Source organism: Schistocerca cancellata, chromosome 3 (assembly GCF_023864275.1).
Source record: "Schistocerca cancellata isolate TAMUIC-IGC-003103 chromosome 3, iqSchCanc2.1, whole genome shotgun sequence".
Lineage (NCBI taxonomy): Eukaryota > Metazoa > Arthropoda > Insecta > Orthoptera > Acrididae > Schistocerca > Schistocerca cancellata.
In genome coordinates, this window is record NC_064628.1 from 951,774,235 (window position 1) to 951,802,222 (window position 27,988).

The 27,988-nt window shown below is 40.8% G+C and overlaps 1 protein-coding gene across 1 annotated transcript in view; it reads right to left on the reverse strand.

Moving 5' to 3' along the window:
* The window catches only part of LOC126176014 (F-actin-uncapping protein LRRC16A), a 573,185-nt gene that overhangs the window by 262,139 nt on the left and 283,058 nt on the right, over window positions 1-27,988 (reverse strand). Inside the window, exons 8-9 of the mRNA XM_049923133.1 lie at window positions 15,449-15,613; window positions 3,747-3,841 (exon numbers count right to left, since the gene is read on the reverse strand). Of these exons, the coding sequence (XP_049779090.1) occupies window positions 3,747-3,841; window positions 15,449-15,613 (260 nt within the window). The remainder of the gene's footprint in view (window positions 1-3,746; window positions 3,842-15,448; window positions 15,614-27,988) is intronic.

Consider the following 27,988-nt stretch of genomic DNA (forward strand, 5'->3'; position numbering starts at 1 on the left):
TACTACTCGTAAGTCTGTGGGAAAGTGCCTGTCTGTGAATACATTAGTGAGACCTCCAGTGTACTGCGCATGGGAATTCTTATCACTGCCGATACCCTGTACACGGGTGTTCCAACTACATGGAACTGATTTTTTGGTGTGGAAGAGATGGCGGTTTCCAAAATGCAGCTACCACTGATAATTGGTGTGCTTGATATGTACCGAAGCATCAGAGACGTGAAGGCAATGTCAAGGAAGGTGGAACATTGGGCTGAGGAAGACCAGGTGAACAGAATGTCTTGGCCCTGGGTACAATCATGAAGGTATCAACAATGAACCTGAATCAGAGAAGAAGTGTGAGGTTTTGGGGAACTATGGAAGTTTCCTCTACATGGCCAACAAAGAGACAGGAGGGTGCCATATGTATGCCCACACGCACAAATTTCTTTACGTATCTACCACTCAAAGGAGAAGAAGTTATGTGTGAAGATATAATTAATTATAATAATGAATATAACAAACATATACATAACAAACATACAATGAAAATAATAAGTTAGATGTACAAGGAATGAGGAAATGTGGTTGCAATCTGAAGGATTGGAGACTTCGTGTTCAATGGCAACAAGTCCATGGGGCATCAACAGTGAAAAGTAGGAATCCAGGTGATAATGGGGTGGGAATGGCTGAGAGTTGGTGAAGGAAGTAGTTCATATCTTTAATACAAGAGACTAGGCTACAAACAAATGGATGTATGAGACTGATGACAAGAGCAGAGATTCTGTCAGTGGGACTGCATTAACCAGCTACAATGTGGCATCCAGGATTGTTAGGTTATGGATCTTGAAAAGCAAGTAGATGGTGAGCGTGCAGGGGAATGTTAGAATGTTAGAGAGAGGATGGGGATGGACACGGATGGAGGGGAGGGGGGCGGGGGTGTTCTAAGATGGACCCAAGGGTTTGAGTAGGGATTGGAGACTTTGCTGGCCTTTTTGTACATGATCACTATGGCAGAACATGTAGTTGGAGTCAAATCGTTGGCAGATGCTTTCTGTGAGGCAGTCACTGTGATTCATCATGACATAAGTGGAGAGCCTCTGTCTGCAAGGAGGCTGAAGAAATCAGGGTCTGTCTTGAGGTTCCGGATGGCTGTTCTTTCTTCCACTGACAGATTTACATACCAGGTAAGGATGATGAGGTCAAATTGAACATAAGGAATTGCTGGAAGTTAAGTAGGGGGTGGGTAAGTGCCAGAGAGGGTGTGCCCCTGCAAGAAACTCCGTTCTTGTCCACCAACTCCTCTGACCAATTGCCCATAGGCTAGCCTGTAAAGGATACTACCACATCCTCCACCAATTCTCAATCATCCCCAACTCTTTATCATCTAGATCACTACTTGTCACTGTTGACACCAGCTCTCTATACATCCAACATCCCCCATGCCCACAGCCTTGTTGCAAATGAACACAACTTGCCACAACATCTCATCTCTTCTAATACATCTACTTAATTACATCCTCACACACAACTACTTTTCTCACAGGAAGCTAATTTAACAAATCTGTGGCACGCCCATGGGCATCTGTGTGGCATCATCCTATGCCAGTCTGTTTATGGGCCATCTAGAGGAAACATTCCTATCTATCCCATGTCTGGTTCAAGTTTATTGATGATATCTTCACAATTAAGACCAGTCTCAAACTTGAAAGGAATTGCTGCTGCAGTGAATGCAAGTCCACCTAAACCAGTTCCCAAGTGAACACTGATTAGGGAAGTTCACAGAATGGATATTTAGAGTTTTGTACCTCGCAAAAGACCATTGCCCACACTGGCACATAAAGCTGCATGTCTTCAGTGGGGCAAACAACACAAAGTGGGCAGCAGCTGACTGGAGGCACACAGTCTCTCTAGACAGGTTACAAGGATGTCTCTTTCTCAAATTATGCGTAGTGTCATGTGCACAAATGGCCCAATGAGGCATTTAAACATTAGAGTATGGAAGTTTCAGTTCAATCTGTAGGTGGTTCTGTATCCCACCATCCCTCACCATTCCGAGTTAAAGATTAACATGAACAAGAATCAGGGTGTTTATTTCAACATTCTTAGTGAGCAACTGTTTACCTTTCTTCTAAATTTTCACTATGAGTATACTTTGGAAACTCTCGTCTTTGAAGACGACAGCAACAATTGCTTGGTAGTTTACTGGAGATAAAGTCCCTTCATCCTTTATGTACCGAACCACGAATAATGCTAAGAAAAAGGATATAAAATGCAAATCCCAGAAAGCCCAACTGTAAGCAAGATACAACAAGACAGAGATAATATCAAGCAGCAGTAAGAGGGGAGTGAGGAAGGGGGGTGGGGGGTAAGATGGGTGAACTGCTCTGCCCAGAATGCAGTTGGAGATCCCCCGACGCATGGTATGCAGCGAGAGAGATATCCTCTACATCCCATCACACCACCTGTTACTCCAAGAAAACGAGCAGCATGGCCACGATGATAAAATTTAAGGAAAGATAAAAAATTAAAAATAGGAATTGGAAAAGAATAAGGACAATAAAAAGATGGGAAGGGTAGGCTACACACCAGACTGTCGAGAAAAGGCCACTGTACATTCTGGCCCAAAGCAGGAAAGGGGTGCCCCTTTAACTCCTTAGGCAGTCAATGGGGCCAAAGTTCCCCACCTCACAGAGATGAATAGAAACCACCTTCACGGGTGGAACATAAAACCAGCCCAGCTGCTTTGACATCATCTGGTAGCACCAGAGGTAGTGTATCAGGAAAGTTAAGATATCACCGTAAAGCAGCCAAATTTTGGCAGTCTAGTAGGATGTGGGCCACCGTCATGCAGGCACCAAATCTGCAGTACGGTGGGTCCTCACATCGGAGACTGTGGCTGCGGACAGCCTAGTATGGCCAAAGCATAGCTGACAAAGAACAGTGGATTCCCTGCAAGAAGCCCACAAATGGAAGACTGCCATGTGGTTGTGGTCTCTTTATTGCCCCCAGTTTGTTTGGAAAATCCAATGCAGAACATTCAGAGTTCCAGACCTCCAACAAAATACGGCTTTAGAGTCAACTCACGGTCCAGTTGTGGGACCCCCATTTCCAAAGTCGTCATGCTGGTGGCCATCTTTGTCAAATAAGCATGTGTTGTTACTCGCTTACTTCACAGTTGCTACATGAAGTTAACAGTTTTATCTCTTCCAACAATATGGATACCATGGTGGAAATGGGAAGCAAAACCTTCAATGAATGAGGAAATCTGTCTGATAATCTATTGTCTGAGATCCAAACATTTGGATGTTTCCCAACTAGCAGTTTCCACTCACTGATATCTTACTGCTTCATCAAGGAATAAACTTGAAAATCTTACCTATTTTTGTATGTGCATATGACCTAAACTGTTAGCAATAATGTTCAAATTCAGTTAATGTTGTTTTACAATAGTCTAGCGTACAAGGAGAAATAGTTTATCTGTGGACAACTAAAACCTGAAGAAATAAAGTGCACAATACTTTTTTGAATGGTGTTTCATCCTCTCACTTACATTACTTCATTCAATCAACAGTGATTTGAAACAGCACCTTAAATCATGTCAGTAATGATATTGCAAATGCCACTACTGTTTTATCATAACCTCAGCACATAGCCAGCGGCTGTGAAATTAAAACACACAACTAATAAAACTCTACACTACATCAAGACATGACTTCAAAACACCAAAATGGTATGCAGTAAGATGGAAAAAACAATTAAAAAATTACCTTTATCCTCTATCAGATTGTTAGACAAGTCTAAAGTATGAAGAGGTGTGTTGCTGTTGGCTATTAACGCCAGTGACAGTTTGTGAGCAAAATCCCTGAAACAAGGAGATAGAAATGTTTTTTTTTTTTTTTCCTCCTCCTTCCAAACATTATGTTGCTGCAGAAGGAGCATAGCAGTTGCATTTTATAACCTGTAGCACATAATTATTTGAGTAACATGCTAAATAAAAGTACAATTAATTTCTTTATCTTTATAATCTTAATGATTTATAATATGAAACCACTAATTTAAGCATCACTATGGTTGCTCAATCGATGGTGTTTCACTTCAGTATACTGTAACTTTCTTGGAGTGTAGACGACACACTTTTTTTATTTTATTTATTATTTTTTTTAACAGAGCTCTCTATCATTTCCAAATACGGAGGGGTTAATATCACCAGACTTAGTATTGCAGTGTGTTCTACTACAGCATCTAATAGTGGTTGTTTAAGAACACACAGAGCATACTGTAATGGAGAACTTGCACTCACCAGAACTAGAGCAGTAGTTGCTGACTGTCCTATAGTGTGTACCATACATAGTTTGTTCAATATAATGTATACAGTGAACAAAATATTCCATTTACTATCTGTTGGTGAGTGTGTGCAGAGAAAATGAATAGGACACTGATTAAAAGTCTACTATTTCTGTAGACACAAATAATAGCTTTTGCCATTGGTGATTGGTACAGCAGATGATACTATCCAGCAGAATATGAGCTGCATACAATGCTAGGATTTTGTGTGGGAAAAGGACTTTATTTATGTGAGAAGTGGTGTAGGAAATATGCACTGAATGGGAGCAAGGAATTATTGTGCAATGGAAAATCTGAGATGAAATAACAACAATATGAATTACGATATTGCTACTACTTGTCACATACAGAAGTCTTGGGCAGAAAGTAACTTTAAAAGTATTACTATATTGTATACTTCAGTGAAAAGCAAAACGATTAAAACTTACAAACCACACACAACAGTTGTCTATCAGTCACCCCATTATCTCATCAAAGTATACTTCTAAGCAATAGTCAGCTAATCTAACAGAAGAACTGTGAAGGGGTAGGTGTGAGAAAGACAGAAATTATGGTTTTTAATTTGATCTGAAGTGACAATCTAATCCAAGAAACACATCGAGTGAGCACAGTTATTCAAATGCTTATTCTAATTATTTTATCAATAATTATGTTTAAAATTACACAAGGGCAACAGAGACACATTAAATTAGTTGCACAAGCCCTAATAATCATATTCGCGCAAATGAGGAATTCAATAGGCTGTGATGCCCTTTGATAATCAGTAAGTGGTTCTATCACTTTTTAAGGTTTTTACATGAATAAGTAGGTATAGTTTTAAATTTACTTCAGCCTATGTCCATATATTTGGTTACTTATATATTTTACTTTCCTTTACTTCTCGTTACTAACAGGCTGTTGTTTACCTACTGCTAACACACACACTACATTTAATTATACATATATGGATACTCAGAAAAGAAAAATACTTAATTATGTACCGTAGCACTATTGGTTTATTGTACTATGATGTTTATTTCCCACAGCACAAACAAATATGTGTAACCTCAAAATCCAGATCATTACCAGGAACACTTTGCAGCCACGGCAGGTCTCCTTTGCATATCAGCCACTCCATTTTTCTCAATCCTCCCATCACCACCTTCCCATCCTCTCCTTCTCTCGTGATATTCTCCTCCAATCCTTTCAGCCAACTACATGCTCATCTCTTGCCTTAGAGTCACAATTCATGCATCTGCCTCAGTATTCTGTCTTGTGTGATTTTCTTTACATTTCTCTACCAATTAAGCATTGCCGATTCCATCTGCTTCAGTAAGGATACATCCTTTATTATCTCCCTCATCACAACATTTAATAACTTATCCATCCTCGTTGCTATTACTCTGGTTCTGTTAAATTTCATTTCACATGCCTGTACCTTACTTAAATCCCTTTACTTTACAATTCAGGTTTTACAAGCACAGCTCAGGACAGGCACCTGGTGAGATCAATACATTATTATTATCTTGGAGTTACATGAGACATCTTCATTCCACACCTAGCTCCTGACACCCTAACCCGCATACAACTCCTACCAGCTCAGTGAAGGGTGAAGACAGTTACAGAGCAAAGAATGTTTCCTGCTGTTCAGAGCAGTAAGACTGTGGTTACAGTGGAGCAGCATCACAAACCAGAGCGGCACGGCACAGCAAGCACAGTAGCAACGGCGAAACAAACCATTGTTGTCCAGTGCACACAATTATAGTGGTACCACAAGCGGAGAGGAGTGCCACAGAGCGGCGCTGAGCAAATCGAATGCATTTGTTTCAGAGAGCTGCGGTCGTGCATCACCGGCAGTTTTTGGTTGTCGCTACATGTAGCAGAGTCAGTACTATTTCTTGTACTGTGTTTCTGCTGTTATACTGTTGAGAAAATGGTATCTGTGGAAGCTTCGATAGTGGCCGTTTTTACTTAGCGTTCTTTATGGGACCACCAAAGCAATTATCATCACAACTGATTCATTTTGGCCCACTTATGTGATGAGGCTGCAGCAGAATTACAGACTACAGGTACAGAATGCATTTCATTAATTTCTCATTTCTTTCACTGTCTTAAAAGATGCAATAGTAAAGTTGCAGCAGCAGAACTGAGAAACACATGAAAATTGTGTTTTATTATATGACAAAAAGCTTCCAAAACCGTCACCTTTGGGCATCTCCGTTTAAATGTTTGTTAAAGTTTCGTCCTGTCTGATAAATGCCTTGCACAGAATGCTCGATGTCTACTCTATGTTGCTCATCGGCAATGAGGGATTCTTGTAGGTGAACGGCAGTATCGTGGAGAACATGTATATTTGACAATATTCTCAGCAAATTCCGGAATCCTCTACTGGCTTCCAAAATATGCTCCACTTAGTGTTCATTGTTCCAAAAGCACCTTCTATTAATCATTGTGGTCTGGAAAAGCATTTGTTGAAATATTCATTCCATGGATCTACATTGTCTGTAATATTTGATAAAATGCCACAACAGTGGATATGCCTATTCTCTAATGAATACAAAAGGCAATCCCACTGATGTATTTAGTTGTGGAGAGTCTGGTGGTGTATTAAGCTCCCCTCCTTGCATCAAGCGAATTTTCCTACACATATCCCTCAACATCAATTATAAGGAGTTTATCCTGAGGATCTGCAAATGCTTGTAGTGCGATTGAACAAAAATTTTTATTACTACAGAATATTGTACCAAAATTTTCTGAATATTTCATGTGAAAGTATTTTCTGTCAACATCACTGACTGCAATTGTCAAGTTCTGTATGTCATATAAACCATTTACAATATTTAGAAAGGACATTGCATGTTGAGTGACTGGAGGCAATCCCACAACATGTTGGGAGTTGACTCCACAATACTTACAACAATTGTGAATCCTACTGTGAATGTCAGAGCCATGTCTCAAACACTACTTCTGGTTTCTAAGAACCTGCAACATCAGCTATCGATGGCTCTCAAAAAAGACATTATTTAACTGGTAAAATCTGTAGCAGCTTGAATACCTGTCAGACAGATATGGAAGTTTTGCCTATTAATAAAATAGAAAAATACTCTCCCCTTTGCATACAATCATTTGCCAAAATATTGTTTCAATACCTCAAACTGTTTCTGAGACTTGAGGAAGTTACAAATATTTCCATTTTGGCTTTTCCACTGGCATGTGAGTTTGCAATTAAGCACTGTACATCAGTTTTCTTGAGAAAGGTCATTGATAGCGAAGTTATTCTAAGTTTAACAAATAATGGAGTATGTTAGCTACATTCATACGCAGAAACATATGACCTAATAACATGAACCAAATGCCAGTTCATAGCAACCACTATTTTCCAAAGCAAACTTTTTGAAACTCTTGCAGTAGGTTACTTAAGTTTCAAATATCACTATAACTAGTACCATTAACAAAATAACACAGAGTTCATCATGAAGCTGAGGAGTAAAGCTAAGAGATGTGCGAGAATCAGATTTTTTCACAGAGTAGTTTCTTTAAAATCATTTGAGAAAGACTGCAGATTGGCTAGCTTGCATGTTTTCCATCCACACACTCAAGTGAGCTTGCTGGCTGCTGCACCATGACCTGCCTCATTACACCTGAGCGCAAAGCAGTGCATTGGCATATGCCCAACATGTAGCTCCGCTCTGCGCTGTTATACAGCTCCACCGTAATCTGGCACTAACAGTGAGAACACCAAAATTGTAACGGACATTAGTTGGGAGAAGAGGTAAGGCAGCTGGCGGGTATTCTCGGGGCTCTGTATGCGACGGGCATGTCCCACCTGCAGCTGTCCCAACTCTGCTCCAGTACAGCCAAGTTGTTACAGAACACCTATCATCCAACAGAGTGTTACATCTAAAATAGAAAATAGGGTGGGGCAGAAAAGGAGACAAACCTTAAAGCAATTAAAACAAGAGAAAAAGAGTAATGAGTGAGCACGTCAAGGAGGTGCGGTAGTATCAGGGGTCCCCTGACCCAGCATGCAATGAGACACACCCCAACCCCAACCATCCTGCCCTTGCCCAAAATGTAGCTAACGACCTTATATCTGAAAATTAAGCCACTTTTGTGGAAAAAACAGATAACCATGAATTGTCTTCCAAATTTGAAGCACAGAATTTAGAAGCCCACACTCAGCATCAAGGGCCAGAAGAAGGGGGATTCCACCAGGATATGAGCTACTGTCTATAAGGCTCTATAACTACAATGTGGGGATGACTCATCACGTAAAATAAAACCATGGGTTAGCCTGTTATGGCCAATGTGAACACGACGTAAGACAGTGGATTCTTTCTTGGAGGAAAGGAGGGAAGAGCACCATGCAGCAACAGTTTCCTCTACAGCACAGAGTTTATTAGAGGGTGCAGTTTACTACCAGATGTTATTCCACCCCGGAGCAAGCACAGTTCTTACATGCACCCACAAATCCGTAGCTGGGATCAGCAAAGCAAATGGGGGCAAGTAATCGCTCCTCTTATCAAACTGTCAGCCAGTTCATTCCCCGAGCTACCCACATGACCCGGGGTCCAAAGAAAGGCAACTGATCAGTCAGTACAATCGTGTTCAGGAGGAAGGTCGTGAATAGCAGAGACAACATAGTGACAAGAGTAACATTGGTCAATAGCCTGGAGGCCTGCTCGTTGAATAACTACATTTTAAAATGCAGTGAAGGTAGACCCATTTAATAAACTGGAGAGCTCTGTTAAGGGCTATCACTTCTGCTGCAAAAACACTACATGTTCCTGGCAACAAATGGTGTTCCTGACCGTAAAAGCATATTCCATTTTATCTACAATTTTAGAGTATAGTGCTGTGATGCTCTATGTTTGACCAGTTACAGCTTGCCCGCTGAAGGGTGGGACGGAGATGCTTGTGTCCAGCCCCACTGTACTCTACTCAGCCACATACTCACTCCATGTCTGTTGGGACATGCGAATATCCGAGTGTGACCAGTCTTAGTTGACAACCAACATCACCCTTTCCTTGCTCCGCCACACTGTAAATTCAATATCTCCCTAACTCATTTTCTTTCTCTTTCCCTTTCTCTTTTTTTCTTTATCTCTTTTTTAACACTAAAGTGACATTTCCAAGAACATGTACACGACACCATTAATTTGATGCATCACATGGATAATAATCTAATATTCAGTACAAAAAGTCTCATTTCCAAGCAGAAGATTTATTCTGCTTGCCAATAATAGGAAACTGCACAAATATTAAATAAATACTATCCCTTGAATCTAGGGAACAACTGAATGCAGAAAGAAAAAATATTACGAACATTATATATTCACACTTTTCAATTAAAGAAAATTTACAATTACTGTTGATAAGCAGCAGCATCATTGTTGCAATCTGGATTTAATTGACCGTGCCAGTTTGTTAATAGCTTGTTAGCATTACTAAAGCATCACTTACTACCTGTGCTTGTTGCTGGGATATATAAAATACATCCTATAACTGCAGCCATCCCTCATAGATAGTTTACACATATGTTCTACCAGTTTACACATCATCATCATAATCATGCTCATCATCCTATCCTGTGTGAATTCAAATATACAACATGCACTAAAATATATGGCTCTAGTTCATCTGCAACTGAGAATTTCTTATAGTCCAAGATCCTGGAATGATCTCTCTCTCTCTCTCTCTCTCTCTCTCTCTCTCTCTCTCTCTCTCTCTGTGTGTGTGTGTGTGTGTGTGTGTGTGTGTGTGTGTGATGACACAGTACTTGATATCTCTAATTTAACAAACAACAGAGAGAGTAGTAATACAGAACTGCATGTAAGTGTACCCACAAAAAAATGTATTTTACACTGATAAAATATTATACAACTTCCATTTGGCTGTAAGACAATACACACTAGCTATACAAGAAGGATTACATGAATGACTGCATGCAGTGCCTGTAAAATTAGCCCACTTTTGTCGCACACTGCTAAGAATTTCCTGCTTTTCATTTGTGTCAAGCATATTGACAACAAGGAAAGATAACCTATGGAAGATATGAATTTTATCGTCGAAAGTAATTACGACCTTCTTGTGTGCAAACGTCACAGGTCAATTTTTAATCCCCCATACCTCATATTAAAAAAACACATATCTGATAGTATACAACAATTAAGTTAGTTAATTACAAATTCATCCTTTCTTTGTACCATAAAGAACAAAAACTTGCCACTGCAGTCATGTTACTCACTTCACACTATTTGACAGTAATTTTCATTGACTTGCCAGATTTGTTGTCAAACCGGGGATGATCTAACTAGATTGTAGGTAATTTTTTATTTTTTGCCTTCTAATCATCATCATTCCCACTTTAAATGGTTCCAGGAAACATACAATTTTTTATTTAAGTGAATTCTTTTTTGTCACTAACACAGCAATGTCGTTACACTCAGTGTGTGAGGACTCTAGCACACAGTGTACAAGCTCTTCCAGTGTGCACTGACCTCTTGTTTCAAAGATGATTTTGAAGGTAAGCAAACACCAGTTTTCTTCATTTATTGTACAACACATTTTGCAACATTTATTGTTGCTAGAATCTTTGGGGCATAATTTAGCAAAAGGCAATCATCATCTAAATTGCTGCTAAGTGCTGTGTTATTACAATGACGAGCACAAAGAAGCCTTTTGTTGTTTTTTAATGCATTTATTATATTGCCACCCTAGTTGCAGGCAAAAACAAAATCATACAATATCTCTAGCAAAATGTTGCAATCAACTATACATTTTTACATTTCTTTGTTAATATTTTCAGTCCGTGATTATGTAATGTGCTGAAAGTGTCAAATAATGCACCCGATTGTGTGAATCAGTTGTAACGCAAGTTTTCTCAATAACTTTCACAATAAAGAAAAGTATTATGCTGTTTCACGTTGTACCAACCTGTTCGTTGCATGTCTGCTTACAGTGGAGGGGTACAGCATGACATCTGAAATGCTGACTTCTCCATAGTGCGTATCTAGACCTTCTTGGCCTTGTTCTCTGAAGCCTACACCAGAACAGCATCAAAAGGTCTCATATCTTTGGCACACAATGCAACGCATTTTGTTGTTATGCTATTTTTGTTACTGCCAGCATCCCTGAAGGAACTGTGTAAATGTAGGATTTCTTTCAGCTGTGTTTCTTTAAACGAATAGTTCCAAACTGGAACCACAACAGTGAGCAGTTTATGCAGGATGCAAGCACATTGAACTAAACTGTTTCCATCGACAACCGACACAAATTTATTCCATCGTTTGCTTTTTAGACACACTCACTTCTTCACTGTCTACACACTGGTTTCAATCTTACTGCACTCATTTCCTTATGCTGTGCCATTACAGGCAAACAAATCAGGATGAGATCTCTGTGCCGGCAGTAGTTGTGCGAGGATAAAGACATGTTTAATGGTGAAGTGATGATTGTGGCTTTTGCATAACTGGACATCATATCAACAGGATTTAGGCATTCAAATTTTTTATACACCTCAGTACACAACAGGCCATCAACAGATTTTTATTTCTCTACTTTATTTTCTTCCTTGAAGACTAGGCAAACCGGTGAAAGTGGTGGATGGCGTTCTGTACAAACGCACACACAACTGTGGCTGTTCACAAGGACAGCCTCATGGAGTGATCATCTGCAGTTACTACGTTTCAGGTCTGCCATGATGTGGAATGACATACGAGTCATACGATATGACTAAAACGTAAGCATTGGAAGCACCTCATGTGCAGTGGGATATGTGGTTTCAGTCATACCTGTACACCACGACTTAACTTTTTCTGCGAGGGCATTCACTTCCAAGAACAAGATGTACGTGCCTGATTTGTGCTATTATCATTGGGACCTTGCTGGGTGCATCAGATAAAATGAACATCACACTGCTCAAGATTAGCCTGTAGCTCCTCATCTGTTTGAAGTGTAGGGTCTCAGTGGAAGATGATTCCTTGAATCAGATTTAAAATCTTCTGTGGGGCAATGGTCACTGGTATGTCACACATATGTTCACACGGCTGATGTGCTGTAGCTAATACAGCAGAGGAGGCTTTAATCAATAGTGATCCACTGTGTATTTTTCTCAAACATTCAACTTCTCCAAATTTAACTTCAATATTTTGCCACAAAAAATAATGGCTTTGTCACAGTAAAGGTACCCTATCAGTTTGAGTGCATAACAAGTGTCAGATAAACTGTTTCACCTGTAAATGTCTGGCTCGTCCACCTTTCCATGGCATAGCTGAGGTAGCGAAATCTGTAGGGTTGGAACTGTCAACACTGAAATTTCCATTCCGGTCTGAAGAGATGGCCAAATGACAGTGGCCATTGCTCTGATGTAATTTAATACATTTTCTGCACAAAATATTCACTCTGATGTCAACTACTCTGATCGAGGACTCTTCCCACAGATATCAACCAGCCGCATCAAGGGCCATCTGGCACAATGGGAGCAGTAAGAGCCGTTCAAGTGGTTCTTCCCCAGTCGGTTCACGTTGCAGAGATATCTGGACAATGAAGGTCAGACTCATTAGGAGACGACAAATTACTTCAGCCAAAAGGTGCTGAATGAAAGAATATTCCAAAAAAGGAAGAACCTATGGAATGACCCGGCTGACATAAAAAAGAGAGCGAGTGAAGGTAGGATATTCAGAGACGAGAGATTGCAACTCGGGAACGGAAATAGGTGCGGCAATAGCTTGGGGCCCCATGTTTGCCATGCATGTACTCACATAAGAGGCATGTTCCCCTTCAAATTTCTTCACCACAAATCAACATTTTGCCCCTCTGCTAGCATCTTCAGAATCTTCTGGTGTCCCCTGTTAACTCAATACTGTCAAAGAGCAACGTTGCATTCACTTATAACAGGGAGCTTTCCCATTCTTGTTCTTAAGAAGTGGCATTATTTAAAAGAATTTTTTCCAGGCTACCTTTGATGGGCCAATATCACTGGCTGGGTAACAATAACAGGCAGAGAAAGAGAGGAGGAATATTTATCAAAATACAGGGTGATCAATACTGAACACATCCACCTGGTGGGGGATTTTTCTCCTGCCAGCTGACAGCTGGTGACACCACTGACAGGGAGTACATTTCCCTTCTGTTGCAACTTTTGTTTGTTAGGCGATGCAATACAGTTCATCAAGTACAAGTGTTGAAAGAGAAATGGGAAAGTACAAGTATTCTATTCACCAAAGAGTATTCATGTACGATTCATGCATGTGTACAGAATAAGGAGATTATTTAAAGAGGAATTTCCTGATATTCAAGTTTCTAATCAGAGTAAGATTCATCGATTGGTAAGTAACTTTCGTGAAACAGACAGGAAAAAAAAAATGATTCAAATGGCTCTGAGCACTATGGGACTTAACATCTGTGGTCATCAGTCCCCTAGAACTTAAAACTACTTAAACCTAACTAACCTAAGGACATCACACACATCCATGCCCAAGGCAGGATTCGAACCTGCGACCGTAGCAGTCGCGCGGTTCCGGACTGAGCGCCTAGAACCGCTAGACCACCGTGGCCGGCCAAACAGACAGGAAACATGAGACTCTCACGTGTAGGACTCGTGGAAGAAACTATGGCCGACATCGGACATGCTCTGGAAAGGCTTCCTTGAAAATCAGTTTGATGTCTTTCTCAGCAATGGGAATTTCCTATGGCTCTGCTCAAACAGTTATGAAGTTACTGAAGCTACAACCCAGTAAAATAACTGCAGCACAAGAACATAAACCCAGCAAAAAGGTTGAGGTTTAGTGAATGGATTTTGACTAGCGTGCATAGTGCAGAAACTGACCCTAACCAAACTTTATTTTTGGACAAAATAACAATAACTGGAGTTCTGGAAACCCTAACATACTACACGATTAATCCCAGAATGATCAAAAAACAGGAGAGTGATACATTATTAGCAGTGACAGACCTACAGGTCCTTTTCTTCCAGGAAACAATTAACAGCGAGAGGTATGTATAAAACATTTTGTGGCCTTTTGCTTTTAACCAACAGAGAGAGAATGCGCTTTCACAACCTCTCAAAAAAAAGCACAACTCTGTGATAGCACACACAGCTAGCTTTGGCATTTCAGTAAATTCATAACATGTTTCATCATGGCCACCTCATTACCTGAATTTATCCATTTTTAATTCTTATCTGTGTGTGTGTGTGTGGGGGGGGGGGGGGGGGGGGGGGGGACATTAAAAGAGAAAGTGTAGAATTCAAATCATTCAAATCAATAAACTTAACACAAACTTAAAACATACATTCATCACAAAATTGGTGCAATTTCTCAGAAAGAACTGCAGTTACAACTGAGCAATTTCCTAAGTAGGTGTCAGCAATGATTGAACAATGAAAGGAGGCAGTTCTAGTATCTCCTTGATTAATATACAAGAGCGATTACTTTTCTTTTTTAGTGTTTATGTTACATATGTTAGAAATAATTTATGTGACAAATGGCTCGATATTTACTGTGGTCCTCCTCTCATTCCTACAGCAGACTCGCCATCTGGCCACACACCATAAAAGCTATCACCTTAACCTTGCAGTATCATCATGCCACAGAGGCAGTTTCCTGGCAGTGGTTTGTATTTCTAGTGCACTGTGGCCAAGTTTTTACTTCCTTGATGGGAGGTGCCGCGCAGGGTAGCCGCACAGTCTGAGGCGTCTTGTCATGGTCCGCACGGCTTCCCCCAACACAGGTTCGAGTCCTCCCTTGGGCAAGCGTGTGCGTGTGTGTTACATTAAATAGTGCATAAGCTTAGGGACCAATGACCTCAGTAGTTTGGTCCCGTAAGACCTTACCACAAATTTCCAAATTCCTTGATGGGAGGACGTCAAGAAGCTGGAAGCCTACGGTTGTCACGCCTAATGAAATTACTTTCATTCTTGTAAATATCAACTGCTTCTCCTTCAATAAATGTTACATTCTTTCATTAACACACATACATTGTTGAAATCTATGTCCTGGCTGCAGTCCTCCTAATGTTCCATTACTTCATACTTCATACTTTGCTCTAATTTGAAGAGGATGACATAGCATAACAACACAGAAGATCTTGTCTTCAAATTGAAGACTGCTGCAGCAGAAGATAATTGGAAGCATGTATCTCTTACCATTTAACACCGAGGTTATCCAGATAAAGTTCCTCGAGGCTAAGAGTCTTCTTCAATATGTGCAATAACCGATCCAAGGCCTCATGGGTCAGCTTCATATTGCTGGCTTTCAGTTTTGTGAACCATGTATTGTACTCTAGGGCGCTGATTATAGGCACTATGTCCCTGAAAAATCACATGATGGCAATAGCAAGGTGACATTCACAGTTATTTCCAATCACGGCAAATAATTTACTAAAAATGAACAAAATTAACTTACTGATATTAGATATTATGTTTTAGGACTGAATTGACACTTAAGTAGGAAATATATGAACCCTAAATTGATTATTTTGTATGTACTTATCAATTAGTAAATGATTTATGTTAGAAAGCATATACTCTTGATAAGTTCTACTTTGACAAGCATAACATTCTGGTTGGGGAAGAAGAAGAAGAAGAAGAAGAAGAACAACAACAACAACAACAACAACAAAAATTAACTCCACCTATATTATTGGGCTGATCTTTTCAGTACAAACGCATCCTTTGAAATGAAAGATAATCTGCCAGCTAAACTTCAACCTTTGCCAGGGCCAAAGATGACATACCAGGCTCATCTTCAATGGGTGAAAACACACTTTTTCTGTTTTAAGTGACAGTATACAATCCTTTTGAAGTGTAAAACTTGTCAATCCTTTGAATGGTTAATGTTTTGTACAATGATGGAGAGCTTCCCAGCACTTTGGAAAATGAAACCAAGGAAAAAAGTTTTGGAAAGCTCTTTGATGTGCAGCAACATATACACTGCATATTTTTGTATTACGAAAGTGTAAATTCGAATTTCACCACGCTACTTTCCAAAGCATTGAAATCGGGATTGTGATGCACTTTTGTAAGCAACTGTAGATCATGTCATGTGATGTGATGTGATCTCGCCATCACATGGTAGCAGATATTCAGAGCCAATAGCACCATCACTGTTATGTAGTGCAAACACAAAAATAGGAAAAGTTAATGGCTTAAATTAATATGCATAGTGTAGTTACAAGAAAAGCTAAGCTTTTGCACATAATATTAGTCTCAAAGATTCATAAGCTACAAGAGAAGCTAAACTTTCAGATTAATATTGTTATTATTTTGCATGTGTTACACTCTGAGATGCATCACACAAATGTGCAAGTAAAATTTAAAACACTGACATAAATGTCTGGCCTTCTCGGCTTGAAAATCACAATGTATTCAGTTTTAAACAAGAGTCAAATGCCCTGTGATAGAAGAAATTCTCATACCATTCGCAATATTTTTCTGAGTGCTGTCACAAATAGGTTCATTACAACAACTGCCTGAGAGTTCCATAAAACAGGCATTAATGTGCGTGCTCAGTTGCAATCAGAAAGGAAACGTGTCTCTTTACAAGATCTTATATTATGTCATAAAAGAAACATGACATCAGACGATACTCCAAGAGCACTGGAAATCCTAAACCATATTAAAATGCAGAATTCAGCTTGAAGTGCACATTCATATGTCCAGATTCACAATGAAGTAGGCCCCAACCTGATATTAAGCTATTTAGTGTGTTTTTCAGGATGTAAATTTTCTTGGAGTACCAGTACTGTACTATCTCATGTTTGGTTCTGTACTGTGGCATAATGTCGTATGTGCTGGAAGGTGAAAACGTGTACTTGAAATTCAGCGAACATCTGGAACTAGCCAATATTGTGGAATGAAACACTTCTTCTCAAATAAGTGGGCTGCCTCAGCAGAAAAGATTAATAAAGGCCAAATTTCCTTAGCAAACTGACAAAAATAACTTCACTCTTCTGCAATGTATTTAATGCTTGACTGGCAAAAATGTGGAAATAGAATAAAATCAGAAAACAAACTAACAATATATTTTAATCTTCCATAATTATGTGAACATATTTTAATTCGCTTGATAGCTCCCGGCCACAGAAACCCGTTTTGTAAACGAGGAGCAAAAATCAAAATCACTGAACCTAAACATGGGTCACGTGGAGACTACTACTCTCCCCACAACAACTCTGCTCCGCGCGTGTGCAAATATGGAGCTTGGGCGCACCAGAAAATTTTTTCCAGTTAGCATCTGGATTCTTGCTGCTACTGCTGATACAGCTACTGCCACACTTCACGTAGCCAGAAGCAAGAGAGTGTACTGCTCATACACGACTCAATTGTGCATGTGCGTTAGCTCACTGCCAACTGCTCAAACAAACCTAATGTAAACTACTTGTGATGCCACACTCATTGGAAGCAGTTTTTTGTTACATAGTATTGCAAGTCTTTGTCATAAGGTCCTGGGATCATTTTGCTTTTGGCAAATGCTTGTGTGTGCACAATGTTCCATTTGCAACTAAAATTTAGTTTTGGTTTTTTTCCTCATTTACGTTTTATAGCTGCAGTATTATTCTACAGTAGCAGAATACAGAAATATTCTTTGTTAGAGCATCAGTTCTCACGAGTCAAAATTACAGAAATTTAACTGGAAACTAAAACAATGAAAAATTCCCAGAATTATGAAAAATTCCTGGGTTTTCCCTGGTTTTCTCCCGGATGGAAAAATTGCCGAGTTTTTCCCAGTTGTCCCGGGGCATATACACCCTGTGTATGCATCAATCAGAAACATGAATTGTGCATCCAATCTGTCTACCCAGATCCTGGTATGTCTCTTGCTGCTGAGAGGCCTTATTAACAGTACACAATTTCAGTATTTGCAAAATCGGATTTTAAGATCATAATACACATAATAATGTTAGAAAAAGAAACAAGTTAAAAGTGCATCACCATTCAACTGTGTGACTGTATTATTTCCTCTGTGTACAAACCTCCAGGCAATAAATTTGATTTTGAAAAACTTGAGAACTTTCATAAAGGAAGGGTGAAGTTTGAAATTGGCTATTTCAACATTCACAGTATTGAATATTCAACATTCATGAGGTTGAAAACAATGAAATTTTCTTCAGTGGGCAGACTCTTATCAGCTGACATTAACTCATGATAACAAACAACCATCACTGTTCAATAGCAGCAGAAGGACAGCAGCTACATTCCTGACCTTTTGTTTGTTGATGATAACATTGCTGAACAATGTGCGAAGACCACCCCAAACTCCCAACATTGACTAATAATATGTCAGGTCCTTTCACCAATAACAGCCCACTTAGTATCAGTCCATTGAAGATTTAACTTCAGTATGGTTAACTGGGAGAAATTCAAAGTCATATTAGATCAGAAGATAACTAAACTGGTCCCTACACCTGGGTCTTATGATCGTTTTGTTGAAACAGTTCAGAAATGCAAACAGATGGCTATTCCTCGGGCCTGTTGAACAAATTACATACAGGCAACCAGTGTGAGCACTAAGCAACAAGTACTTTGAACTTTTTGAGAAAAATCCAAGGAGCAGGGAAACAACTCTAGCTGGCCAACATGCTAACAAATCAATCACTGAAGTCAAGAGAGAAGTGGATTGAACTCGTGGAAGAACTATTAAGTCCAGAATTTGGCAAAAAGCATGGGCACTGCTGAAGAGATTAAATAAAGATCCTATAAAGAGATCTGTACATGCCAATGTTACTTCTGATCAAATACTTAATATCTCGCTTAAGAATGGTTAATCGAACTGTCACATTCATAAATCTTTAACTAAAGTACACATATCTCCAGAAGAGGAACTAAGTGATCTTTCTCAACCATTTACTCAAGAAGAGGGTAATACCAGGTGCTGAAGTTAATAAAGCTGCTGGCTTAGATTATATATGACTTGAACAAATAAAAAATTTTAGTCCAAAACTGTATGACTGGCTCCTACGTTTCTTCAGTATATGTTGCCAGATCCCAAAATTATGGAGGAAATCTCGTGTAGTTGCCATTTTTAAAGGCAAGTCGAAGGAATTTCAGAGCAGTCTCTCTCCTATTTACTAGATCTTTGAACAAACGATATATAGTAAGACTCTCAGGAGCAACTGGACCCATCTTAATAGCACATCAAGCTGGATTCAGACCAGCTAAAGACTGCACAGCACAGGTATTAAATCTAACCCAGCATACTGAAGATGGCTTTGAGACAAGAAAGGACACTGGGGCATCATTTATTGATCTAACAGCAGCTTACAGCACAACCAACCCTCAAATGTTCTTGCTCAAAATGCATAGAATAACTAGAGATTGCCATCTTACACAAATGGTTCAAGATCCTTTCAAAATAGTCGGGGGTTCCAAAAGAGTGAGTTTCCACGGTTTAGTGTTTTTTCTCATTTTGAGAGGAATGCAGCTGGAACACCCATTTTCAGCCCAAATACATCGGGGACTGTACACTGACTTTCGAGAAGCACGGCCCGAATGTAAAACAAAAAGCGTCTGCAAGACACAACATCTTGCACAAAATTACTGTTCCGTCTTCAGGTGCAGCAGCAGAAGCAGTTAAAACAACAGCTTTATCCATGGGTAATGCAGCCTCTCTTATACAATTCTGTCTATAAAAAAACAAATAGAAATCAATCTTAATGAGTCATGTAGACTCATTACTGGATGTCTGAAACCTGCACTGCAGCATCATTTAGATGGAATTGCCACTCCAGCAATCAAGCGTGAGGTAGCAGAGTGCAGGAGAAGGACATCCATTATAAAAGTTTCATGAGGATAACAGATAACACTGGAAAAACAGACATGTACCAAATTATCTATGTGGAAGACAAGGTATGAACACCATCAGGAAATCTAGCTGCTGGTTCCACCAAAGAACTGCCTTTATAGGACACCCAGGACAGCATCGGAACAGAGGTATCAAGTAAAAAGACAATCTGCAGACATGGGATTACTGAACACCGTATGCCTTTTGTGACTGAGGAGTTAAACGAACTATGGATTACTTATGCCAGTATAGACTATGTCTTGCAAGCTGTACCACTGATGGCCATGTCCACAAGCTCTGCAGCCATAGTGTTTGCCAAATGCTGGACTAAAGTTCCTTTCACTGTCATCCTTGTTTTTTTCAGATAAGAAGGACTACAGGAAAATTCAAAAGACAGTATCCTCCATATTCCAAATAGTTACAGACTGGAAATGGTTAACAATACTAATCAAATTATTATAATAATAATGACAGGAATGAAACAGTCTGTACACCTGAAAGAATAACAAGGAGAATAATAGTATGTGTTGCACCATCAATTAAGAACTTATCTAAGTAATTAAGATAATGTATATAAAAAGAAAGATGATGAGACTTACCAAACAAAAGCGCTGGCAGGTCGATAGACACACAAACAAACACAAACATACACACAAAATTCTAGCTTTCGCAACCAACGGTTGCCTCGTCAGGAAAGAGGGAAGGAGAGGGAAAGACAAAAGGATTTGAGTTTTAAGGGAGAGGGTAAGGAGTCATTCCAATCCCGGGAGCGGAAAGACTTACCTTAGGGGGAAAAAAGGACAGGTATACACTCGCACACACACACACATATCCATCCGCATATACACAGACACAAGCAGACATTGGCCTTTACAAATGTCTGCTTGTGTCTGTGTATATGCGGATGGATATGTGTGTGTGTGCGAGTGTATACCTGTCCTTTTTTCCCCCTAAGGTAAGTCTTTCCGCTCCCGGGATTGGAATGACTCCTTACCCCCTCCCTTAAAACCCAAATCCTTTTGTCTTTCCCTCTCCTTCCCTCTTTCCTGACGAGGCAACCGTTGGTTGCGAAAGCTAGAATTTTGAGTGTATGTTTGTGTTTGTTTGGGTGTCTATCGACCTGCCAGCGCTTTTGTTTGGTAAGTCTCATCATCTTTCTTTTTAGATATATTTTTCCCACGTGGAATGTTTCCCTCTATTATAATTAAGATAATGTGATATACAGATTTTGCAGAATGTTAAAACAGGGCATTACAATTTATGGGAATGGGGCTCCTTCTATTCACACAAACAACAATAATTATCATGGGTTATTTTTCATCATTAAATGAGTTTCCACATGTATGTGTCATTATTAGTGGGGTCTTAGTTTTCTGCAGTTCAAAACTACGTGACTGACAATAAAATTTGTGAATTACAATTAGGTTCAAAAATGGCTCTGAGCACTATGGGACTTAACATCTATGGTCATCAGTCCCCTAGAACTTAGAACTACTTAAACCTAACTAACCTAAGGACATCACACAACACCCAGTCATCACGAGGCAGAGAAAATCCCTGACCCCGCCGGGAATCGAACCCGGGAACTCGGGCGCGGGAAGCGAGAACGCTACCGCACGGCCACAAGCTGCGGACTACAATTAGGTCTCACAGGTTTTTTGAAAAATCTGTTGCAGACTTCTACCTTAATTAATTTTTATAACAGTTGGAAGGCCTTGATAGATTATAAATAATGGAAAGAAGAATGGTAACAAACAACTCACTGTTTAGTTAAACAATGGGAACTCCATGTAGGAATACCAACAATGCAGGAAAATACAAACTCCTACTTACCATAATGAAGACACGTTAAGTTGCAGACATGCACTATTAAAAGACACTTACACAAAGCTTGTGGTCACAACTTTCATCAGCAAAAGGGAAACAGAGGAACACATACCACTCACACACACAAGCAAGCACTAGTGCCAATTCCGGCAGCTAGGCCAGAAAGCAACTGTCACGTGGGCTGGCAGGAAGGGGAAGGGGTAGTAGTGTATGAGTGGGAGAGAGCGGAATGCTGTCTGGAAGAATGTGCTAGGACTAGAATGCCAACAGACGCAGTGTCAGCAGGTTGTGGGAAAGTGAGACAAAGAAAAAAAAAAGGAGTGAAAAGGAGAGAAGTGGCAGAGCATTGGCAGAGGGTGGCAAACAAAGAGACCGGGAGACAAAAATGGGGATGAAATAATATGACAATGGGGGATGGAAACTCTTGGGTGGAGGGTGTGGGGACAGTACGACAGTATTATAGTACTGTAGGTTGAGGTTGGGATACTTACGGGAGCGGAAAATGTGATCTAAGGATAACTCCCATCTGTGCAGTTCAGAAAAGCTAGTAGTGGAGAGTAGGACTCCAGTAACGTAGCAGCCATTGAAATCAGATATGTTATGCTAAGCTACATGTCGTGCCACAGGGTTGTCTAATTTGCTCTTCTCCACAGTTTGCCCAATCCCACATCACTCCCATTTCCTTTAAACCATTCCTGCCACACTGTAACCCTCCTCCATCTTTCTGCATCAGTTCAGGAAACCACGGTATCCCGTTAAATGGCTTAATCATAAAATTTTCTTTCTCTGAATCATACCCCTCCTTTCACAATGACCTTCACCTCTACAGATTCTACCAGTCCCTGGCCCTAACTAACCTGGTACAGCAAAAACACAAGTCCATGGCACAGGCATCCCAGAACCAGCTCTGCTCCACCCGCCATATATTACCGCTGTATAGTCCCTGCTCCATACATCCACAACTTTGAAATTGAATCCCTTGCTCTTCAGCACACGCAAGAACATTCCATACACCATACACATAAGTTATCCAACCTGCTAACATCCTGCTGCCACATCAGGGCGCGTGCCACTACCCAACTGCTACTCTACCCACAGTCTTACTCCTCATCCACGCCTCATAGCACCTAAACCCTGCCTAGCTGAACTTTTCAACTCTCCACATCCCTCAAAACTCGCTCCCAACGGGACATAACATTCCCTTATCACTGTTGTTAACCCTTCCAACAAAACCCTCAGGTCACAAAAGTTTCAGTCCTATTCAAAGGCCTCATATTTAGCCCTGTACCCAAATGTAATCGGAGCACTTCTTTGCCACCAATCCCTCCAACCAAAACTAACCTAATTCCAACATGGAACCCTGTCTCTCACAATTCGTACCATCCGCTAACCAACCGCGGGTCATCTTCTAGGAATTTCTTAACTGCAACTTAGCCTCACCATCCTTTCTCAGGTCCCTTCCTCAGAAGACTTACCTTTCAGCAGAAGAAAGAATAGCCATACACAAACTACAAACAAATCCTGACCTAATCATCCTACCTGCACACAAAGGCGCAACCACTGTTGTTATGAATTGTAGTGACTACCTGGTGGGCCTCTGACAATTATCCTAAACCTACACCTATGAACTATGCCAGAGTGATCGCATCTCAGAAGTACAACACAAACTTCAATCCATGCTTAAACCCTTACACCCTTCCAAGATCCTCTCCCCTGAATCCATTTCCCTCCTCACCCCTACACCCCTTGTGCGACACCCCACACGCCCACCTTCTACAAGCTCCCGAAAATCCACAAACCCAACAATTCTGGATGCACCATTGTGGCTGGTTATTGCATCCACACTGAAAGAATTTCGGCACTCATTGATCAACACCTCCAACAAATTGCCTGTAATCCAGCTTCCTCCACCAAACATACCAACCACTTCCCTCACCGACTCTCCACCATGCCCACACCTTTGCCTCCTGGATCCCTACCTGTCACCGTTGATGCCACCTCCCTATACACAACATCACTCATGCCTATGGGCTTACCACTATTTAACACTATCTTTCCCAATGTTGTTACCACATCAAACACAATACCATATTCCTCATACACCTAACCAACTTTATCCCAACTCTGAACTACTTGTCCTTTGAAGGGAAAATATACTTACAAATCCGCAGCACTGCCATCGGCAACCAACGGCAACTTCCTGTTGTTGTTGTGGTCTTCAGTCCTGAGACTGGTTTGATGCATCTCTCCATGCTACTCTATCCTGTGCAAGCTTCATCATCTCCCAGTACCTACTGCAGCTTACATCCTTCTGAATCTGCGTAGTGTATTCATCTCTTGGTCTCCCACTACGATTTTTACCCTACACACTGCCCTCCAATGGTAAATTTGTGATCCCTTGATGCCTCAGAACATGTCCTACCAACAGATCCCTTCTTCTTGTCAAGTTGTGCCACAAACTCCTCTTCTCCCCAATTCTATTCACTACCTCCTCATTAGTTATGTGATCTAACCATCTAATCTTCAGCATTCTTCTGTAGCACCACATTTTGAAAGCTTCTATTCTCTTCCTGTCCAAACTATTAATCGTCCACGTTTCACTTCCATACATGGCTACACTCCATACAAATACTTTCAGAAATGAATTCCTGACACTTAAATCTACACTCGATGTTGACAAATTTCTCTTCTTCAGAAACGCTTTCCTTGCCATTGCCAGTCTACATTTTATATCCTCTCTATTTCGACCATTATCAGTTATTTTGCTCCCCAAATAGCGAAACTCCTTTAGTACTGTAAGTGTCTCATTTCCTAATCTAATTCCCTCAGCATCACCCGACTTAATTCGACTACATTCCATTATCCTCGTTTTGCTTTTGTTGATGTTCATCTTATATCGTCGTTTCAAGACACTGTCCACTCCGTTCAACTGCTCTTCCAAGTCGTTTGCTGTCTCTGACAGAATTAAAATGTCATCGGTGAACATCAAAGTTTTTATTTCTTCTGCACGGATTTTAATACCTACTCCAAATTTTTCTTTTGTTTCCTTTACTGCTTGCTCAATATACAGATTGAATAACATCGGGGAGACGCTACAACCCTGTCTCACTCCCTTCCCAACCACTGCTTCCCTTTCGTGTCCCTCGATTCTTATAACTGCCATCTGGTTTCTGTACAAATTGTAAGTAGCCTTTCACTCCCTGTATTTTACCCCTGCCACCTTCAGAATTTGAAAGAGAGTATTCCAGTCAACATTGTCAAAAGCTTTCTTTAAGTCTACAAATGCTACAAACTTAGATTTGCCTTCCATTAATCTTTCTTCTATGATAAGTTGTAAGGTCAGTATTGCCTCACGTGTTCCAACATTTCTACGGAATCCAAACTGATTTTCCCCGAGGCCGCTTCTACCAGTTTTTCCATTCGTCTGTAAAGAATTCGCGTTAGTATTTTGCAGCTGAGACTTATTAAACTGATAGTTCGGTAATTTTCACATCTGTCAACACCTGCTTTCTTTGGGATTGGAATTATTATATTCTTCTTGAAGTCTGAGGGTACTTTGCCTGTCTCATACATCTTCCTCACCAGATGGTAGAGTTCTGTCAGGATTGGCTCTTCCAAGGCCGTCAGTAGTTCTAATGGAATGTTGTCTACTCCCGGGGCCTTGTTTCGACTCAGGTCTTTCAGTAGTCTCTCAAACTCTTCACGCAGTATTGTATCTCTGATTTCATCTTCATCTATATCCTCTTCCATTTCCATAATATTGTCCTCAAGAACATCATCCCTGTACAGACCCTCTATATACTCCTTCCACCTTTCTGCTTTCCCTACTTTGCATAGAACTGGGTTTCCATCTGAGCTCTTGATATTCATGCAAGTGGTTCTCTTTTCTCTAAAGGTCTCGGCAACCTCCTATGCTATCCTTTTTTGGCTCATCTAGAAAATACCTTTCTAGCCTCCTAAAATGGCAAAACCCTAGTCTGATTCATGTTCATTGTTGATATCTTCATGATCTGGACTCCAGGTCAGGATACCCATCTTCATTCCTTCACAACCTCAACAACTTCTCTCCCAACTGTTTCACCTGTTCCTCCTAAACCCTGTGTCCCAGCTTGCTAGACATAGATCGCCTCCTCTCTGCTTGCTCCATATGCACCTCTGTCCACATTAAACCCACCAACAGTACCTACATTTCAACAGCAGTCATCTCTTTCACACCAAAAAAATCCCTCCCATATAGATTGATCACCCTAGGATGGCATATCTGCTGTGGTAAGAACTCCCTTGCTCAATATGCTGAGTCTTCACAGACAGCCACTATCCCCCACACCTAGCCCGCACACAGATCTTCCATGCCATTTCCCTTCACACCCACAATCCTCTCATCAACCCCAAAAACTGGTCACAATGAAGTACCCTGTTCGTCACCCAGTACTATGCCAGACTGGAACAACTCAACCACATCTTTCAACAGGGCTTTGATTACCTATCATCACGCCCTGAAATGAGGGACATCCTACCCGAGTTCCTTCCCACCCCTCCGTAAGTGGTGTTCCATCATCCACCCAACCTCCACATCATCATCCTCATCCATGCCTATGCCGCTCCCAATTCCAACACACTGCCACAAGAATCTTATGCCTATGGAAGACAAAGGTGCAACACCTGCCCAATCTGCCCATTCAGCCCTTCCCATTGCAGTCCTGTCAAAGGTTTATCCTACACCATCATCAGGGGTCGGTCTATCTGTGAAAGCAGTCATGTCGTTTACCAACTCTTCTGCAACCATTGCACAGCTTTTTATATTGGTAGTACTACCAACCAGCTGTCCATCAGAATGAACAGCACTGCCAAACTGTGCCAACAGCAAAGTAGACCACCCTGTGGCTCAACATGCAGCTTAGCATGACATGCTTGATTTTAATGGCTGCTTTCCTACTGCAGCCATCTGGATGCTCCCCTCCACCACCAGCTTTTCTGAACTGCGCAAATGGGTGTTATCCTTACAACATAGTCCCTGCTCCTGTAATTATCCTAGCTTCAACCTACAGTAACATACTCTCCCATACCCTCCACCCAAGGGTTTCCACCCCCTTTGTCCTATCATCTCCTAACCACTTTTCTCTTCCAGCCTCTTTGTTTGCAACCCTCTGCTGATGCACCTGCCCATCTTCTCACGCTCCTCTCCATTTCACTCTCCTTTTCCCCCCCACTTCCCTGCCCTACAACATGCTGATGCTACATCTGTTGGCATTCTAGTCCCCGGCTGGTCCTGGCGGAGGTTCGAGTCCTCCCTCGGGTGTGTGTGTGTGTGTGTGTGTGTGTGTGTGTGTGTGTGTGTGTGTGTGTGTGTGTGTGTGTGTGTCCCCGTAGGATAATTTAGATTAAGTAGTGTGTAAGCTTAGGGACTGATGACCTTAGCAGTTAAGTCCCATAAGATTTCACACACATTTGAACATTCTCGTCCCAGCACACTCTTCCAGACAACACTCTTCTGTCCCCTCTACTCATATACTACTATCCCTTCCCCTTCCGCATCTCCTCCAAATTGCTGCTGCCATTCCACGTGACAAATGCATTCTGGCCAGAGCTGCCAGAGTTGGCAACCATGTGTGCGTGAGATGTGCTTGCTTGTTCATTTGAATTGTGTGTATTCCTCCGTTTCTCTTTTGCTGGTGAAGACTGTGGCCAAAAGCTTTGTGTTTAAGTGTCTTTTTACTTGTGCTTGTCACCAACTTAACGTGTCTTCTTTGCAGTACGTAGCAATCTATCTTTTTCTACATTGCTGGTGTTCACTGTATAGTTGAAGTGCTAAGTGGTTATTTAGACACACACAGAAAAATGAATGTGTTGCCAAGCTTCATACATGTCCCTCTTCAGAGCCATATAGTACACAACAAATACACACACACACACACACACACACACACACACACACACACACACACACACCACACTTTTTAGTACTTATGTTGTGAAATATTACAGTGGAAATACAAAGTTATTACGTTAACCTCCAATTACTGTCACAGAAGCATCATGCTGTTGCACGTGAGAAGCTATATGACCAGTTACATATA